Source organism: Caloenas nicobarica, chromosome 6 (assembly GCF_036013445.1).
Source record: "Caloenas nicobarica isolate bCalNic1 chromosome 6, bCalNic1.hap1, whole genome shotgun sequence".
NCBI lineage: Eukaryota > Metazoa > Chordata > Aves > Columbiformes > Columbidae > Caloenas > Caloenas nicobarica.
In genome coordinates, this window is record NC_088250.1 from 3,565,793 (window position 1) to 3,585,826 (window position 20,034).

The 20,034-nt window shown below is 40.7% G+C and overlaps 1 protein-coding gene across 2 annotated transcripts in view; it reads left to right on the top strand.

Annotated features, from left to right (window-relative positions):
• Nucleotides 1-20,034, top strand: part of HECW2 (HECT, C2 and WW domain containing E3 ubiquitin protein ligase 2) — a 114,315-nt gene that overhangs the window by 64,447 nt on the left and 29,834 nt on the right. For both annotated transcript variants that reach the window (XM_065637257.1, XM_065637258.1), the window contains exons 5-16: nucleotides 713-788; nucleotides 2,633-2,802; nucleotides 4,678-4,820; nucleotides 6,088-6,188; nucleotides 7,415-8,755; nucleotides 10,018-10,113; nucleotides 11,010-11,160; nucleotides 11,541-11,644; nucleotides 13,346-13,470; nucleotides 14,902-15,087; nucleotides 16,931-17,065; nucleotides 19,295-19,397. In XM_065637257.1, coding sequence (XP_065493329.1) covers nucleotides 713-788; nucleotides 2,633-2,802; nucleotides 4,678-4,820; nucleotides 6,088-6,188; nucleotides 7,415-8,755; nucleotides 10,018-10,113; nucleotides 11,010-11,160; nucleotides 11,541-11,644; nucleotides 13,346-13,470; nucleotides 14,902-15,087; nucleotides 16,931-17,065; nucleotides 19,295-19,397 — 2,731 coding nt within the window. The remainder of the gene's footprint in view (nucleotides 1-712; nucleotides 789-2,632; nucleotides 2,803-4,677; nucleotides 4,821-6,087; nucleotides 6,189-7,414; nucleotides 8,756-10,017; nucleotides 10,114-11,009; nucleotides 11,161-11,540; nucleotides 11,645-13,345; nucleotides 13,471-14,901; nucleotides 15,088-16,930; nucleotides 17,066-19,294; nucleotides 19,398-20,034) is intronic.

Genomic DNA, 20,034 nt, shown 5'->3' on the forward strand with positions numbered 1-20,034 from the left:
TTCATTTTGCTTGCTTTCAATTTTGCAGCTTACAGTTTGCTGTAATTTAACACCATAGTATAAATTTCTTCACAGTGGTTATCTAACTCAAACTGAATCCTTATTAAAAGTCTCAATTTCTTTTTATTATTTGTTAATATTAAAAATGAAATTGTTGTCGAAATAGCAATTGTTAGTATAAAAATGAGACTTGAGAGAAATCTGCTTTTGCAGAAGTTCTTGATTTTTTGGGGGTGTTTGTATTTTGATAATTCCTTGACTACTGAGAACTTTTGTCAGTGTCTCTTTGATCTCTTTGCTCTTTTTGTTGCACAGTAAACGATCTATTTGTAGAAGGTGACAAAAGTTGCACTTGCTGTCCCTGGCCAGCTCAGCCTTTGGTATATATTACCGATTCACACTGTTGATTTCATTTTACAAAAGGGAAACCTGTAAGAAAATACAGTCTTCTTTTCTCAGATGAATAGTGTCTGCACATGTATTATCCTATACATGTTTGGAAGATTCCAAATACTGCTGTATTAGCACTGCATGGCAGGAATAATAGATATTTTCTAGAAACAAATGCTGTAGATTTGCCTGTCCATGGTGAGATGCCGTAGTTGCTCAGGTTCTTCTGCATAATATCTGAAAATTGCATTATCATCCTCAAGCATATACAAAGCAGACAAAAACTTCTGTGGTATATTTATTTTTTTTTTCTCCTCTTCAGATGGGAGTTGAAGGCACAGATGAAGGTGCTTCTGGAGCCCAGCACTCTAGGAAGTTGGTCAGCTTTACCCTGTCAGGTAAAAAACAACACTGCTCTGTTTTAAAAATTACTGTTAAAAAAAAAAAAAAGCTGTTTAAAATAAGGTCAAAGATAGAACACTTTTTCTTCATTAGCCTCTGTAGGAGCACACTCTAGTGGCTTGAAAGATCTCATTTCTTCAGAACTCCTGGTTGTTGAAAACAAGCCAGAATTGTGAATCTCCAGGAGTGAAAGAAATGGATTTGATGGATCCCAGCATGACAAATTTGGAGAAATTTCCAGTTTGCACAAGACAGAGTTCCTTTCAGATTGGAAGAGTGGAAAGCTTAGCTTCTAAATAAAACGCAAGCTTGTTCCATCACTTCGAAGTAGTAAAAAAGCAATGGCTGCAAATGGTGGTTTAGAAAGAAAAACAAAATCTTTATTTGTAACAGAGCTAAGCTGTCACTACAGCAAAAGAGCTGGAGGGGTACAGTCTACCAGCTTCACTTGTTTTGATTAGCACTTCATTCCACAGAAAGTTTTGTGTGAGTCTAAAGCATATTCAGCTTGAGCAAAGGCAGAAGAAAATTCCTTTTGAATCTTAAGAGCTGACAATGAAAACATTTAGAAAGTGTAGGGGTAGAGCAGAAAAAAACCCCTTTTTGAAATGGTCTTTTAGCAGTTGTCTAGGATACAGCTGATAGGTTGTATAGACTCCCATAGAGTACTATAAAAAGTAATTGTTTTGTGTATTCTGAAAAACCTGGTTTGTTTAATAGAAGGTTATGACTCAGCCTGAGGAGCCTCCTAAGTTAATTTTAAAGATGTCTTGACTGATAGGTCTGTAGCTTATTTCCTGCAACATTTTTTGTTGCTCATTTGCACGTGCAAAATTGTTGCTTTTAAAGGCAATTACACTTTATTTCATGGTATTTCTACTGTGTGGCTTAATTTTGAACATTGGGTAGATTTTTGGTTTTTTTACTGGATCCACAGGTGTGGCATTTCATTTGAGTGCAGTGAATTTTGCCTGCGTGTATAAACCGCTCGTGTTGTATGTGTGTGCTGGTTGCATTAGAGTCATGAAGACTGCACGCCGCATTTTGGGGTACCTGATGGAGAAAGACACAAGAACCTTGTGCTTCAGCAAACCTAAACACAGAAATATTTTACAGTTATGTTTAAAATCTAATATGATGTAAAAAAAGCCTCTTTCTTTTTTGTTCTTGTTGAAGCTTGTGCTATCATTGAAGTGATTCTCACATCTTAGATGTGAGAATATGCACCTGAGGAAATTATTATTTATTGTTGCAAGGGCTGCAGTACTGAGGTTTCCCTAGGAAGAAAGAAGCTTTTTCAAGAGACTTTGTCTCCTTTTTTGTGAGATAGGTTATTTTTTTTCTAAGTTGGGAGGAAGTGTCCAGGCCAACCTGTTTGACGGTATGTTTAGCAAAGTCTCGACTCTGGGCAAGTGTGGGATCGCTACATTACCTCCCATACAATGTTTTTAGCTTAGCCCCTTACTTGCAAACGGAGTGAGCACTGTGTTTCATTGGTTTTGGTTTTTCTTTTCAAGAGTGGAAATACCTTATGTACTGAGAAAAACATTAGTAGGTGAGTTACAAGTTCATGCTTTTTGTTTTACAAATGACTGGAAGCTAAAATGTAAAGGAGGATGTCGAGACCTTTCCTCCCCTGTATTCTCTGGGGAAAACACTTGACCTTCTGCTTTATCTGTCTTCTGTACACTGGATCCAGTTAATGTATGAGTAATTTTAAGTTGCTTTGTTTAGTAGTTTATTGTGAATTGATTTCCTGGGTAATACTTAGGAACGCACTACTATGTGTACTAGCTTAAATTCGCTCAATTCCTTTTTCTGTCCCCGTTTCGCTTTATAGATATTAGAGCAGTTGGACTTAAAAAAGGCATGTTCTTCAACCCTGATCCTTATCTAAAGATGTCCATTCAGCCAGGCAAGAAGAGTACATTTCCTACATTTGCACATCACGGCCAGGAAAGGAGGTCGACTATCATCAGCAACACGACTAATCCAGTTTGGCACAGAGAGGTAACGTGTCCCTTTGAGAGCTGCCTGCCAGCTGACGCAGTGTATTTCCTCTTTATGCATTAGTCCTTACACCCCGAAAGCTGTGAGCTTATTTTGTAGCTAGTCATTTAAACTGACACAGAAATTGTAGTCATTTTAGGATAGAAACAGCTATCATCTGCATATTTAAGCTGCACTGCTGTGAGGTTTTCATTCTCTTCTCTGCTAGCAAGAGTTGAACTCCGTAGATTTCTTGAAATCGCAAAAGTAAATTAATTAAAATGGATTATATGTTGTGAGAAGACTCTTTAAAGTACAATAAGTGAGTGTTTATGCCCAGTGACTGCAACAACTGTTTATTTGGAATTGATACTCTCATTGTGCCTAGCGGGTGCGCGCTTTCAGATGCCACAATGCTACACAGGATTAATTCTTCATCTTTCTGTCTGTCCATCCATCTATCCAGTAGATGGAAAGAAAATCTACTCTTTATTTTTCCTCTTTTTTTCTCCTCCAGTTCTCCTTGGTTTTGAAGCTTATTAGGGAAGTGTTACTGTTCGCTGGTGCACACATTATATCAGCTTGCATTAGCTGCTGGATCTTCCCTGTAGCAACGCTCGAATGACAACAGCTAATGATCCCATTACATATGCTGTCCTAGTGGTGCGGAATTGATCCCGTTTTACGTCTCTGCTCCTTTCTGCAAAATAATTTACGATTTTCTAGCAAACTGAGGACGGCAAATTTATAAGTTCTGTTTATCACAGAACCTCAGCTCTGACAGTCACCCAGCATGAGAAAGTTTTTATTCCTGACCCAGTTTAATGGCTGGTTTTTAATATATCTAGCTGATGTCCACAGCTGAACGGAAGAGTTGTTCCTCCTTTATTTCTTTGCTCAATACATCTTACCTCTCCAGACAGATGTGTATTAGGCATTTTACTCAGGTTGTGATTTACTTGCAGGTCTTAAAGATGGCAGAGACTAAAAGTATAACCAGCTGACCTCAGCTTTTCTGAGTAGGTTATCCCATACTTTTTTGTTTATTTATCTGAAATATCTTAAAATCCAGAGGAAAAATAAAAATCCATTGTTCCTAAGGGAATTTGTTATCACAGTGTGTGTGTGTCTCCCAAAATGCCTGTTCATATATTTGCCCTGTACCGCTTTCGAAACTTTTGGCTGTTTTCAGGCAGACTTGACTGAGCAGCACATACCTCAAAGGTGACATATTCATAAACCGCGTGAAAATTGATGCTCGGCTGAAGAGAATAACGGTGATAGTGTTCCCGCACAGGGCAAGGTGGAAGAATGATATAACAAGACATCCAGAAATCTTCTATAAATTAGCACCTTATTGTTGAAAGGCCCAAGCACAGAGAAAGCTTCTGTTGGAGCTTGCTGAGATTTGTGAACTTTGGGGCAAAAATCTATACAAAATTCTCTTCCTTTAGTTACACTGCTGCTGGAAATACTGTAAACACATTGCCCTTTTGACTTCTCTCATGCATGCAAAAAATGAATGCAAAGAGTGGTTCCTCCCTCCTGTGTTGACCTGGCTACTCTTCTAGAACCTGGCAGAGCACAGCAAGGATTCCTTCTCTTTTTGCTTTGAAATTGCAGCCAGCACTAGGATGCATTGCTTTCTCCTTTCTGATGGAGACCATGAACGTGTGCAGTTTCTTTCTGAGCAGTTCTTTTCAAGGATATGGGCTTCCTGAGGGGCTCGTTACGTATGCAAAAATCCAGTGCTTAATAAATGACGTTGGCATTATTTTGCAATGTGGAAGCTGCTGTCGTTGCTTTCAGGGTACATGGCATGCTAGTAGTAATTATGTATGTACATTCTGATTAAAGGTGTATTGATATGGTGTCAAATATGTTCTTTCCTTCCAGAAATATTCTTTTGTTGCACTTCTAACAGATGTCCTGGAAATTGAGGTTAAAGACAAATTTGCCAAGAGTCGTCCGATCATCAAGCGCTTTCTTGGGAAGTTAACCATACCGGTTCAGAGACTGTTGGAGAGACATGCCATCGGGTAACTAATACTTTCTTAATGCATGCAGCTTTTTCTAATAAATTTGCACACTGCTAGACACTCAAAATAGCACTGTGATACAGGCTGGTTTCAAAACCTTGTTGAGGGTGTTCATCTCCATGCCAAACCCCAAAATGTGTTTCTGCTCTGGGATTCCTTGTGTTGTGAAGTCTGTAAATCACCCGTTTGCTGTGTTCATCAGTTCTTGCCTATTTTTTTTCAAACCAATGCTCTGGAAGGCATTTCCTGTTTTCTTCTCCATCCTTCAGTTCTGGATATTTGATATATCAAATCTTTTAGGAAAGGAAGGGCTGTATAATAAATATGTAGCAAGAATATAGGTAAGTGTTCAGTTTGGCTTTGCCATACTGCTGTTAGAACTGACATTAAATCAGTCTCGTGGATACTTTTGCCTCTATACCTGTACCTTATTTGTCCATTACAGTTAATATAAGAAGTTAATGTTTGAATGCCAACTGCTGCAGGTTATTTCAGTAATGACCTTGCATTTGTTTTCGTCTGTCACTCATACTGCACTAGGAGTGCTCCCAGTAAGGGAGAGGTGTTTATACCAGTATAAATTTCTTTACATAAATAGCAATAATTTCTGGTGCTGAGGGCAGCCGGGGCTGTGAATTCTGGCTGTGCCTAAAAGAATAGATAGCCTAGGATCGGTCTCAAGCTGATACAAGCACTTAACTCTGAGTCTCACTGCATTAAATAACCTCTAAGAATGTATTTGAAGTTAAATCAGAGCCTTAATAGCTTTTCTAAATAGGAATGCAGAAGTGCTTTATTGAATGAGAACCAAAATGTGAAGAAACTCTCTGGGAATTTTGTATATAGTAAAAACCACAAGGGGGCAGAAGGTTTTAAAAAAACGAAAGGTTTTGTTAATTATAAAACATATTTGGGGTTAGGAGAAGAAGGAGGTTAGGGGAAAGGGATCCTTTGAAGCTTGATTTCTTTACAACTCAAGAAGAGATTTAGGGATGTATGAGAATTGCTGGGGCATGAACTGTATTTGGAGATGATCAAAAATAGTTTGTTAGGCTGTTTTATTTGTTAACTAAAGGTATTTTACACCATTGCTGGTGGTTGTGCTTTTCCATACAAGTCAGAGTATGTGGCTAATTTTAAGATTCTAGTAGAAATTATTTCTTTGTGCTGACTCTTATCTCATAAGAGCCTCTGATTCAAAATAATAGAAAACCAAAACCAGTTAAAATTGTAAAAAAAACCCCAAACGGTATCTTTGTTTTTGCAGAGACCAGGTTGTCAGCTATAATCTTGGCAGAAGGCTCCCAGCTGATCATGTAAGTGGATATCTCCAATTCAAAGTGGAAATCACATCTTCTGTTCACGAAGGTGAGAATTTGTCAAGGATCTGGATTTCCGCGTAGTTGTATGGAGAGAGTTTCTACGAGCTCCTATGTCCAGGATTTTCTGTGATAGTGGACTTTCTCATTTGTGTACAGTGCCTCTGTTATGAATTTTTCTATTGGGATTCAAAGCTTAGATATATCAGGTACCACTTGGGAGATGGTAGTTCCAAAACACCAACACTACTCATATTATTTTCCTGTTTTGTTAGATTTTAAACAAATCTGCTTATGATTCTCATTTTCTGGGACAGATTGGGTCATCACATTCATATGTGTTTATTTATATGTTTATGATCTTAGATTCTCCTTCATTAGACTTAGTATAATCTCTTTGGTAGTGAGATATTACTCTATCTTTTAACTTGACGCAACCTTCTTCCCTTCTTTGTGCCCACGTAGTCCTGTATCTCAGTAGTATTTTTGCTCTGTCATTGATTAAAAAAAAAAGCTTCTGTCTTCAGTCCTGTTAGTTGCCAGGCACTCTAGTTCACAGACTTCACTGTTAAATTTCTTGCAGACATGTATAGACACAGCTGGATTATTCGACTCTATGCCTGTTTAATGTACATGTGGGCAGTTACTGTCTCCTCTCTCAAATGAGGTGGCTTATTTTCATTGTCCTTTTCTATGCATTGCCGTCTTGTGAACTTTACTTAAGTAGATTCACATTCTTTACAGTGGGAAGTCCTATAAATTAACTCAAAATAAATGTGCTGTATAGAATTTGATATCTGTACACTTTATGATTCCTCGTGTGATCTCGGCTGCTGGTTTGCATGTTACTAAGGGTGTAATGACAGCTGGTGTCAGTGACTGGCTTTGTGTAAGTCCTGCTTTTGGGTGAGAACTGGTAGAAAACTGGTTCTTTGGTTTTGAGGCTGGTTTTACTGACAGTTTGGCAAGATGCTGGGCAGTGCTCTGTCTTTTGAAAGCAAATGGGAGTCCTTAAAAGTCATACTTCACAACCCTTAGATTTCTTACATCTTACAAAGTAGTGTAAACTTATACAAAGAAAATTCTGTAATTGCTGTTATAATGCTGTGGATGCCTCCGTTGTTTTAATTGTATTTTCTTCCATTAGTTGTCTGATTGAAAGAAGCAAACATCTTGAAAGAAGTGTATTTTTATATCACTTCGGTGATGCAGAGAAAGCAGAATGACTGTCTGTTGCTGCAATGTGTTTCACATTCAGTCTTTGTGTCTCTGCAGATGCTTCACCAGAAACAGTTGGCACTTTGTTAGGGGTGAACTCTGTAAATGGAGACTTGGGGAGCCCCTCCGATGATGAGGACATGCCAGCAGGACATCTCGATACATCCACGGTGTGTTCCAATGGTCCGGTCCTCGAGGATTCTTCTGGAGAAGGAATCCTGAGACACTCTTTAAGGACTAGTACAACCCTGGAAACGAACCAGGATGATTTGACCTCTGGTGCTTCAAGATCATCACCTTCCAGAGGTCGCCAGGACTCACTAAATGACTATCTGGATGCAATAGAACACAATAATCATCCCAGACCTGGGACATCTGCCTGTGGGGAGCGTCCACGTGGAGCCTCCCCAAAACTGAGGAGTAGCTTCCCTACTGACACGAGACTTAATGCTATGCTTCACATCGACTCAGATGAAGAGGAGCATGAGCTACACCAAGACTTGGGTTTTCCGTCTTCCTTGGAAGACGATGGTGGTTTAGTAATGCTTAATGGTGCTACGAGAAACGTTGAAAGAAATGGTTTAAGTTACTCGTCAGATCGGGTAATGCAAGGGCCTGCAGAGAATGAAAACGTTTTGGCCTCTGAAGCCCCTTTGCCATCAACCGATGACCAGCAAGAGACTCTCGCAGAGCCTCCACCGTCACAGGTGGCAGGAGGTGACAGCCCGCAAGGTTCCCAAAGCGAAGCGCCAGCAGAGCAGGTGGGCAGCGAGCCCTGCGCCACTCGGGAGGCGCAGCAGCCTCCCAGCAGTGGCGAGACCGGAGCTGCCGATGCCGCTGCCGGGGCCAGACGGGGCGTCAGCGAAGCAGAATCCATTGATCAAGGGTCTGAACCTTCCCAGATGTCATCAGAAACCGAGCAGAGCGATCCTGCTCGCACGGAAAGCGTCAGCGAGGCGAGTACCCGGCCAGAAGGGGAGAGCGACGCGGAAGGGGCAGACAGCTCCTGCAACGAAAGCGCGACCGTGCGGCGTCCCTCGGTTGAAATGCGATGTTCATCTTTTGAAAGTGCCAGGTTTCCTGAGACTCCGGCCTTTTCCTCTCAGGAGGAGGAAGAGGGAGCTTGTGCCGCTGACGGGACTGGAGCCGAGCCAGGGGCTCAAACCCAGGACGCTGCAAGTGCTTCTGGTTCCCTGCCTGCTGTCCTGATCCCTCGGGAGGAGGCACAGGAGGCTGAGGCAGGTGAATTGCAGGACCAGGAGGAAGCAGAAGAAATCTGGCAAAGAAGAAGAAGCCTGCGGGCAGCTGCCGCCAATAGCCAGTCCCAGGATGAAGAAGCCGAAGGAGCCCAAGCGGCTTGTGAGGGGGCCACGGCACAGCTTGAAGGAGCTACTGGAGGTCAGTACTGCAGGAGGCACTTTCTGAAGTGACCTTTCTGCAGCAAATACAAATTCTTTTAAAAATAAGCATCTAAAAGTAAAGATCTTCATTTCACACTTTCATTATCTTTCAAGATTGGGTTTTTTTTTTGTTCCTTTGAGATTTATTCCCTTCTTCAAGAGACTCTTGGGGTTTTTGATTTAACAAAAAATCAAAACTTAAATATCCAAGACTTCTTCATTTTGAAACTGGATATATTTTAATTCCTGAGAAAGTAATAAGGAGGAGGATGAAGAGGAGGAAAGAATTCCACAATATTACCCTGCTTACTGATCAAAATGGTAATGGAGAGGGGGAAATAATCCCAAAACTATGAAATGCAAACTAGAATTTGTATTTGGGTCTTTTCTTCAGCGTGTTTATAGGGGAAGGAAAATATATGCATATATTAGCATTGAAACATATGGGTGATCAGAAGGAAGGAAACAAAAAAAAGAATATTTTTTAATTCACACTTCAGGCTGTTTATCTTCCCTTTCCCAGTCTCTTATCTGTGCAGACACATCCTAGCACAGCTGGACCCGAGGGAGGAGAGGAGTGAGCTATTCAGGTTAACACTCAAACTCTTACCAATTGTAAAATTATTGTAACGGTTGAGAATTTTGTGTCTCACTAAAATCACTGGAAGTAGAAATGTGGATGGGTTGTTTCTGAGCGTGTTTGAAGTGGATCTGATCAAGCGGTTTTGGGATCTATTAATTTCTTCTCTTCATAAACAACCCTTTGATTTGGAAAACGTAGTTTTGGTATTTATTTCAAACACCATCAATATGTTATTTTACATAAGTTTCTAGACATTTGGAGCTCTTGGTTAGGCATGAGGTTTCAGATCAGTGTGGCTGCTGCAGGGAAGCTCAAGGGGCAGTTTCACCTCCCACTCTCACAGCAGCTTCTGTGGTGACCGAGTGGAGCGTTGTCCTTGTCCCTCGCTGGGATATGGCTCTGCCACACGCTCTTGTCTCTGGATTCCGCCGGTCACGGGCAGGTGTGACATGTCCTAAGAGGTGACATTTTCAGGACCGGGACTGCAGCACATCCCAGAGGAATAACCCAGAACTGTAGGCGTAACTTGTTTTGCCCCTGAAAATAGATGACTATTAGATATAACTGAAAATATCGTAGTCCCGTAGAAGCTTTAGCGTGTCTTGTTCACTTTAGAGGCAACTCTAGGGCTTCCCCGCATCGACTGAAAAAGTAATTTGTGGACGTTTTGATTGCAGGTTCTCAAGCCAACGGCCATCAGCCCCTGCGGTCGCTGCCATCGGTGCGTCAGGACGTCAGCCGGTACCAGCGAGTGGACGAGGCTCTACCGCCAAGTGAGCTTCTCCATCCTTCAACTGGGGGCTCGGCTGCCAGGATCTCATTACTAAGATCTCATTACATTTCTTTTTTAAACGTGAGAGCTGAGAATGAACAGCTGAGAAGTTAAAAGCTGAAAGCCTAGTGTTGTTTTGCAAAAGGCGTTGTGCTCCGTTTGCCAGCTATCAGGATGTGTGATGATAATTACACCTGGTCTGTGTTTTCCTTGCGTTTCTTGAGGCAGCGTGAAGGGTTGTTGAATTAAAATAAACCTGGATATTAAGCAACAGTTAGCTGAGCCTAAATTGACAGATTTGCTATGACAATTGCAGACTTGGCAATTCTGGAACATGCATTTCATATATGAAGGCTTTTGATTGTTATAATTGTCCATCTTTTCTGGCAGGTCTGCTTGCCTTTGATGTGTAAACCCAGGAAGAGCAATGGCATCTGTTTTATTATTAATACTATTAGCTGGGGAAAAACAATGTCAGGTGTCAAGCTTTGCAAGGTTTTTGCTACTTATCCATTGGCCTTTTGCACTGGAATAAGCCTCAGAGATTGGATCTTGAATTACTTCAGTCCAAGAGAATTAGACTTAAGTATCCTGATTTTTTTTTTTTTCCCCCCCTGGGACAGTTACTGGTTAGTGGGAAATAGAATAGAGAAAGGCATAGAAATTATTAGATATGGATTCCACAGAACCTTAACTACAGTGGGAAATGTGATTTTGGGGATAAAATAGGGAAAAGCTGTATCTCGTATCTTTTCAGTAAGAAAGTTCTGCGCTGAAGTCATCATGTAGAAGAGAAAGTTGGAAAAATAGACTCAGCTACAAAAGTGACAGACCTAAAATAAAGAAATAGATAAACCCCAAGCCCTCCGTAGTTCACAATGTTTTCTTGCTACTTAGACTGGGAGGCTCGAATCGACAGCCACGGCCGGATTTTTTACGTGGACCATGTGAACAGGACAACAACGTGGCAGCGACCCACAGCCCCCCCAGCCCCACAGATCCTCCAGAGATCAAATTCCATCCAACAAATGGAACAGCTGAATCGCCGGTAAGAATGACTCCTGTTCTTTATGAATTATGTGCTCTCAAAACTTCATTCCTCATTGTAAGACTGACTGTGGAGACAGGGTCACAGTTGCTACCGCAGCTGGCCATGTGTGTTTATTTTTATCATATGTGGCTGTCCCTTTTAATTTGCATGTGGGCTTCCAGGGTTTTTATATTTCAACTGTATTCATAAGCTATATGGCTAAAAAAAAAAAAAAAATCTGATAATGGTTTTCAGAAATTAGGAAGGCTACTAATGCAGAAATTAGAGGTCAATGTAGATTAACCTACATGGCAGAAAAAATGGGCACGCTGTCTCGGAGCCAGAATTGGATCATAGTTCCCATGTACTATATATAAAGTCCAGTTTTCTAACTCTAGGTACCAGAGCATCCGGAGAACAATGACTAACGACAGGCCCGAAGAGCACACAAATGCCATGGATGGAGCTGGAGAGGAGACTGACTTCCACCATTCTAATGCAGGTTGCAAAAAAAAGTATTTATTTATTTTTCCCTTCTGAAGGGAGCACTCATAGGTGATTTAATGAGAGTGACATAAGGCAGAACCTAACGTCTGCCCATGAAACTCTGGGTGAAAACGAAACCATTTGTTTTCATTGCTCAGCCTGTTCCATATGCTGAAGAGATGAATGTGAGATTTGGAACATTTTTCTGTCAGTACCCGACTGGGTAAAAATATAGGCAGGACATTCGCAGTGAAAAAGTATAAAATTGCATGGTCTGCATTACAAATATTTTGAATCATCTTCTGCATTTTGAAATGGTAGAATATAGGACTAGAAAGGATTTTAGGCAGTCATCAGCTTCATCTCTGTGCTGAAGATAGATGGGATGAGTTGTACCTCAACCATACTTGGCAGATGCTCTCTCATGTGTTTTTATAACGTGTTCTCCAGTTGATGGACATTCTCTAACTATTTTTAGACAGTCTACTCATGTTGTTTCCCTTACAACGTATTCTTAATTCCATGACTTCCTAGTCTTTCCTCATGGCTTGTGTTTTTAAGTCTCCAGTTTTGTCGTTGGCCTTCTCAGGGCTGTCTTCAGTTGGTTGCATCTCCTGAGGAATATTTCAGAAAATCAAATAGAGCTATGACTCTGCTGTACTGAAGAGATTGCAGAAACATCACTTGTCTTACATACAACGCTTCTGTAAAATTATTACTTTTCTTTTTTTTATTTTTTGGTGATAGTTTGACACTAACCACCACTGTCCAAGTCTTTTGATCTGCTAAAATTGGGTCCAGACCCTTGCGTGCAGATCTTTGGCACAGATGTCTGGTTTTCGCCTGGTCTTTGTGCCATGGTTGTCCCCTTCTGCACACAGCTCTTTGCACTTTTCTGATGTGTCACTACGGCACTTGGCCTTGTTGAACCTCAGACAACTGGGCTCAGCCCATCGATCCAGCCAGTCCAGATGCCCCTGTAGAGCTTCCTACCCCCAGCACATCAACACTCCCACCCAACTTGGTGCATCCAGATGTCCTGTTGATTTTCAAACCTAACTGAGGGGAGCAGTTTCAACACAGTAGCAAATACCACTCTTAAATTTTCAGTTCTTGGTATGATTGAAAAATCAGTGAGCTTCTACAGTTGCTAGGAGAAGACCCATAAGGTTACTGAAAGTTGAAACTTGAAACTTGAAAGGTACTTCCTTGGTAACCATTTTCCTACTTACATAAACTGCTTAAATACTGTATTGGGATCAGGGCTGTGTTAATGGCGGTGATTTGTTGGTTTGGGTTTGGTTTTTTTTGAGGAGGAATTAAACATTTTTAAGCATACAATGACTTTTATATCCATTAGTTAGCATTTTAAAAACAAATTATCTGCATATAGTTACAGTATAGCAATATAGGGACCTTCTTGCATCTTTGACACGTTTCTTAACTCAAATAACTGGATGTGATTTTTTTTTTTAATGATTGTTCACAAAAAGCAATAAGTAAAAGTTACTAAAGTAAAATTGTCGTATTTTCAGGAATGTCAGTGCTATGTTAGAAGAAATTCAGGTCCACTTATGTGAAGAATACTTAATAAATCTAAAATAATTGTATACCTAGTGCTTTTCTTGCTTGTGTGATTCAAATCGATATAGTTGTTTGCAGTGATGTTTTGGTAATGATTATTACTGGAAGTCTTTGTCACTCACTTTGCTGTTAGATTTTCGAAGAGAGAATGTGCTGCCTCACTCTACCTCCAGATCCAGACTTACGTTATTGCTCCAGTCTCCCCCTGTGAAATTCCTTATCAGCCCGGAGTTCTTTACAGTGCTGCATTCTAACCCTGTAAGTATAGTGTCTACAAATGAAAAGCTTTCATAAATACGTCCTAATAAATATAGTTGTCATGTGTACAAACATATTGCTCAGTGTTTGATGCAAAGATATTAGTAGTACACAGAGGGGCTGGATAAATTCAAACACCCATCATCATTCCTTGCTATTAGAGTCATCCTAGTTGGCATTATTTTTCACTCTGTTCCTCATCTTTCTAATGATACAAACCTCATTTGTTTATGGAAGCAATAGCTTTCTTGCTATGCTTTGCAGAGGGTGAGACACAATTCTGAGAATGAAAATTAGGCTTATTTTTTAAGATCACTTTGCAGCTTATGGGATGATTTGTTTTCTCTGGGATATTTTTTATCAAAATATATGAGAGGTCACACTGATCAAAAAGAGATCTTAATGTATATTTTCTGTTTTACGTGTTCTTCAGTGCAGCTTCTTATATAAGTTTTTTCTTCAATGTTTCTTTTCCTTTGTGTCACAGGTTGTATAGTGTAAAGAGAAGTAATGGAACGAATAACTTGTCGTCAGCAAGCAAACTTGTTAATAATTCAATGTTTTTTAAATTACTGGTCAGCGTTAGTTTGCTTTCGATATATATGTATATACGTCTGTATCTGAATGATTCTGCTTTGCTTGCACAGCTTTATCTTGAATATCTCAAACAGACCAGCGGTAGATAAGAGCTCTGGACGCAGCGGTGCAGGGTGATTCGGGTAGTAGAAAGTGCAATAGCAACGCCGGTGTCTTGGCTTCTGTCTGTTGCTAATCCCGAGAGAAAGACTCTGTTTCGGGTTGGCCAGGTTTTTTTAGAGGGAAGGACACTAACTGTTTATTTTCCCTTTTTATTTAAAGTTTTCTCTGTTCCTCAGTGCTTCCTTTTACGCTCATATTTTAATTTTATTACATGGGCATGCAATCATAGGGTATTTTTGAAAAATGAGTAGGTGGAAACAACATTTATGTAGATGTGTGCTAAGTTCTGCAAGCGTATGTATCTCTGTCCTGCAGAAAACCGTCTGAGCTTTATTACTATGTTTTGTGGCTGCATTTGACTCATTATTCCAAAATTAGGGAATATCTATAAAAACTCTACTTTTAAAGCAGTTTTCAGTGTTATAGGATTCTTTGCAGTTCCAGGAACGAGTGTTTTAAATGGCACCTGTGGCATATTTCACACTTTGCTGACGTGAGTCAATTATGAAATTTTGTATATCTCAAGCAAAATAAGAAACATCAAACACTTATCCCAAAACCTCAGAAAAAGGACCATTTTTTTTTTCGTATCGTTGTGGCTTAATTGGAGATAATTTTTAAGATTTTATAGATGATGATTTATTTACAGTGGAAATGTTGTCTTTCGTAGTAAGAAGAAATGTTACATTTTAAAAGTAATTCCTTCTGCCTTTTTTTTTTTTTTTCCCCCAGAGTGCCTACCGCATGTTTACAAGCAACACGTGTTTGAAGCACATGATCACCAAAGTCCGGCGGGACACCCACCATTTCGAGCGCTACCAGCACAACCGGGATTTGGTCGCCTTCCTCAACATGTTTGCCAACAAGCAGCTGGAGCTGCCGAGAGGTTGGGAGATGAAACACGACCATCAGGGCAAGGTAACTCCTGCACCTGTGGCTCTGAGCTCTTCATCTTGGATGTTGTGATGTTGCCACAGGGGAGGAATTTAGGGTTCTGCTCGTGCAGAACAATGTTTAGATTTCTCGAAGAGAAGTGCGACTTAAAAGAGTTTGGTGGCAGGTTCAAGCCGGGTACCTGCGCAGAGGTTCCGCCTCAAACATTGCAATTAAAGTTGCGTTTGTTGGACAGACTTCATAGTTTTTGGACTGTGGAACGGTCAGTTTCACTTGTGTGTCTATCAGGATGTCAGATGATCAAAACAGAGTTCTGACTGTTTAATGGGATTCCTTGCTTGTAGGCACAGGTTACAGGTACAGGCGATGGTTTTGCAACTTCGGTGTCCCTCTGTACGCTTCTCCTTCCTTCGGAAGTGGAAATATGAACTGTGAACAAATGGACATATGAAATACGTCCCAGCACAATCTAGAATGTTATTTAGTTGCTCTATAGCGTGACACACTGGTTTGTCCACGAACCTTCACAGCAGTCAGCAGAACTGCATTTTCTCTGGTCTGGCCGTACCAAGCAGTCAGAAACCATGATTCCCTGGATGCTATAAGCTGGTGTTGTCGCCACAAGAGCCAGTTGTGCTCTCCTCTGACCAAGGGTGGAGGAACCAGCAGAGAGAGGGACAAAAAAAGAGTAATTTTATCCTGGACCAGCTGCCCAGTCGGGTTCAGTGTGTGGCTACACAAACACTTGTGCCCGCAGGAGGCGGGAAGGGTGGGCGAGGGATGCGGCAAGTGGTTCAGGATGGGGGAAGACGAGAATGTTTCTTTTGCTGACACCGCAGGACTGAATTGGTTATGAAATTGTGGTCCAAGTACCTCCCTGGTGTGCAGACACAGCAGTGAGTCCCTCAGCCCCAGGCCACCTCTCTGCTGGTCCAGATTCTTCAGTTCCTCAAGCCAGGAGTCACTTTCCTGTAACTCTCCTGCTCAAAACAGGCATCTTTTTTTTGCCACTTCCACATTTTCCCAGCACTGTAACCAAAAAAAACCAACAACAACAAAAGAGCGTTGAAATAGAACAGTGCTGGTTTCCAAGTGCACCACTAACACTGGAAAAGTTTAAATTTCAGGGCTTAGAAACCTTTTTGGTTCAAATTGGACAGAGCTGTAGGACGTTTTTCATTTTCCAGTGTACATGCTCCTGTGACCTTGCTTTCAGCAAATGTCTGACCAGCCAACATGTGTTATTTCTCACCAGCTGCCTGTTTAAATGTTTGAGGTTTTTTGCCATATTTGTGTCCCTGACTGACTTCTCTTTTTTTTTTTTTTTTTTTGTTTTGAGGTTAGTGAACTTAGCATATTTCTGGCGAAAATGCCTGTTGGCCTGTAATCAGAGTTCATCACAGGAGGCAATCATACACTTGATATATATACACCCAATTGTGATCATAATTATATGGTGAATAATTTACAAAAGGGAATGTTTTTGCCACTTAGTGTCATCTTTTTAGATGTTTATAAGGAAATAAAAGGGAGAATACACCAGGTTTACTTTTATTAACTACTTAAATAGTCTCTTTACAGTCATAACAAAGCTTCCTACTGATGATGCTTGTCAGATGAGAATTTCAAAGGGCTTTATAGACATGAATGACATAAGGCATTCAAGAATTCATCCCTCCAGTGAGATGGAAAAATGTTATGTGTCTTCTGCTGAAGGGAAATGAAAGCCACAGTAATGGGAGGAAGATTTTTCCAAAGCCTCACATCAGCGAACGAAACCTAGATCCTGGAGAGATGTTAACCTTGGACAGAGTGAAAAAAAATAATAAAAATAAATGTTGGCTGTAAATTCTTTCTCCTTCTCCAGGCTTTCTTTGTTGATCACAACTCCCGCACCACCACGTTTATCGACCCTCGGCTCCCGTTGCAGAGCAGCAGGCCCACGAGCGCCTTGGTCCATCGGCAGCACTTGACCCGGCAGCGCAGCCACAGCGCTGGGGAGGTGAGTGGGAGCTGCCCCTTCTCTTCGTTTGGGAACCACCAGCTTCTTAGGATCATCCTCTTTCCCATCACTCTGTTCACAATTTCATGTTGTGAGGAGTGTGATTCTTCTGTGACCATACAGTACTCATCTGCGAATATTTATTATTTTATTTGCTAGCCATCGTTGCTTTTGAAATGTATGATTTCAGAGGAAAAATAGCAGACATGGTTTCTGTTACTTTAATATGCAGTAACCCCATTTAACCACAGGAGAGCATCTGATTACAGATTGCCAGTATCTGTATCCTGCCTTTCCATGTCAAAATAAGTATTGTTGTCTAGCATGGTGTCTGCCAAGTGTGTTGACATAACTTTGCAAATAAGAGGGGAAAAAAAAGTACATGTGTTTATATACAGCTAGATGTGCAGCTTTCCAAATAAGTATTAAAAAGCCTTAACCACAAAAAGTCTTATCAGACTGATAAATGCATCTCTGCATTCTAAAGAGAAATACATGGAGAACACTGTTTTGTTGACCATTTTCACCAGCAGTCTCCATATTGTTTTTACCTGCGAGCAAGTGTCTGTACCATGGCTTTGGCTTCATTTGTACTTTATTTAACCTCTGTGCTGTTGGCTGTAAGTTGGCTTTTCAGAGGAGGGCTGTTCATCCTTGCAGAAGCTCTGTGCGTAGAACAGAGAGATTCATATCAACTGTGCTGCTGAAGCTCTCAATACTGAAAAAGAAAAAAGTAGTTTATCTGGCAGGAAGTCATCACATATATTCATTATATGCAGTGCCGATTACCTGACAAAATTGTCCACTCCATCTAGGTACATGAAATTCCTTAAACCATGTTTCTACATGTAATTTTAGGAATATTTCCTTGATATTGTTACGGTTGTAGCTTGAAGTATAATTCTAGATAGGAATCTCAAACATAGCAATTCAATCCAGTATTCCCATTGTGGGATTCATGACGTAATGATGTTAATTTATGTGCATGTTTATGAATCTGAACACCACTTTTTCTTCTGTGCTTGTGACTTAAGTGTTGCATATTTGCAGCTATTTTCCGTATTTTTAAACTGTTGCGTTGAGGAACTGTACATTATTACAAAAGATGAAAACTTAATGAAAAAAATTCTCAAAATACTTTCTTTGGATTTGCCTTGCCACAAACTTGGATATTTTGAAGCCACTGACCCATTTTTTTACAGGGAGATGCTCTAAAGCAAACGTTAACCAGTATAAGGAATGCCTTTTTAGTTAAAGCTGAACTGCAGTGTGAAGCCAGAGCTGGTAATAATAATGTAGTAATAATGGCATTCCTTTGCCAGCACAGCGCCTACAGGAAATAATTTTTCATTTTTCTGATGTAGTATTATCAGAGAGCACAAAGATCTTGGGAGAGATACCTCAGGACTTTTGCTGCCTCATGATTTATATTTTGTAGTTCGATGTTTTAGAGATCTCTGGAGCTTTGAAGTGTAGTTCAGACGCTAAGCATTACATGTAGGCACAGGAACAGAGAACGAAACATGAAGGTCCAGCAGAATGAAAAAGTAGATAAAATACAAAAGACCGAGACTGTAGAAGTGACTGAAGCCTTAGCTCACAGAAAACTGCACAAGTTGCCCTGACATCACAAACGCTACCAGGAATAATTTTACATTGTGGTTCTACCCTAAAAAATGTTCACATGCAACATTTTTTTAATCCCGGAAGGTGAACACAAAAAAAATCACGATGATTTTACTGGATGATTGTAGGAAACATATTTTTACCGGTTTTGGACTCATTTGCCTTGCCTGAATATGAACTCCCTTCTTTTATCTTTCTGCTTCAGCCACAAACTTGTTTCCAGTTCAAATTTAGGGCAACTCCATTCATGCACAGAAGTAACAGAGGTGCTAATGGAGGAGCAGAATTTGATTTTCAGAACCTTTGATATGGATAAAGATGCCCATGAAGTACGAAAGGCCCTCAGAAGGAATGCCAGTTTGAGTTTTTTTAGTCCCTTTTCAGAAGGGGACTGTCACTTGGAAACAGCAATAAACTTTCAATCAGTTTTGATTCTCCATGTGAATAGGCACAGTTTACTGTCACACAGCACAGCTGTGGTCACTGGGGACGGGGATCAAGCGAAGCGTTGACGTCCATGCCCAGTTTTAAGCCCTATGAGTTCTCATTTTTATACATCTGCTGGAATAGAGACACTCATTGTGGTTCCTTGTGCGTTTTCAGGTCGGGGAGGACTCCCGCCATTCGGGACCGCCAGTTTTGCCAAGACCATCCAGCACGTTTAACACAGTCAGCAGAGCTCAGTACCAGGATGTGGTTCCAGTGGGTACGTCCACGTGTGGCCTCTTCTCAGAGAAGTTCTCCATGACTGAGGGTGTTGTGTCCATGCGCACTCCTGAGATTTTCATTTGTTTGGGATGGGTGGAAGTTATCGTTTGTTATGATTACTTCATCAGCATTTCCCAATTGTTCAGTGACAGCCTGCAGGAATAATACTAAAAAATGTCTGTGCAGAACCAAATAATGTAAAACTTCTGCCTTCCTTGCTCGCTCTATGTGGTGACAGGAGGAATTGAAGCCAGTGAGCCAAGTTGTGTCCTAACTGGAGTCTGTGTATTCCCAGTGATTTTTGTACAACCTCTGAGCATCTATTTTGGCAAGGTTCCAGAAAGTGTTAATCAGCCTGGAATTAGTCGCTAGCTTAACGCCTGTTCTCAGTTACTTACACGCAAAGTTACTGACTTCTGTGCCACCAAGAAGATAATTTAGCTTATCGAATCTAACAGCTGTCACGTCATGCTAAATCAAGATAAATTCATCCAATGGACTGTGCGTGGCTCTTTGTACTGTAGCATGTTTACTTGAAAATCTCTGCTGATTTAAATCCTTCCCCTTGCCATGGACATGGTGTGCACCCACTCCAGGCTCAACAATCAGTGAGGATTTGATATGGGTGTTTCTGA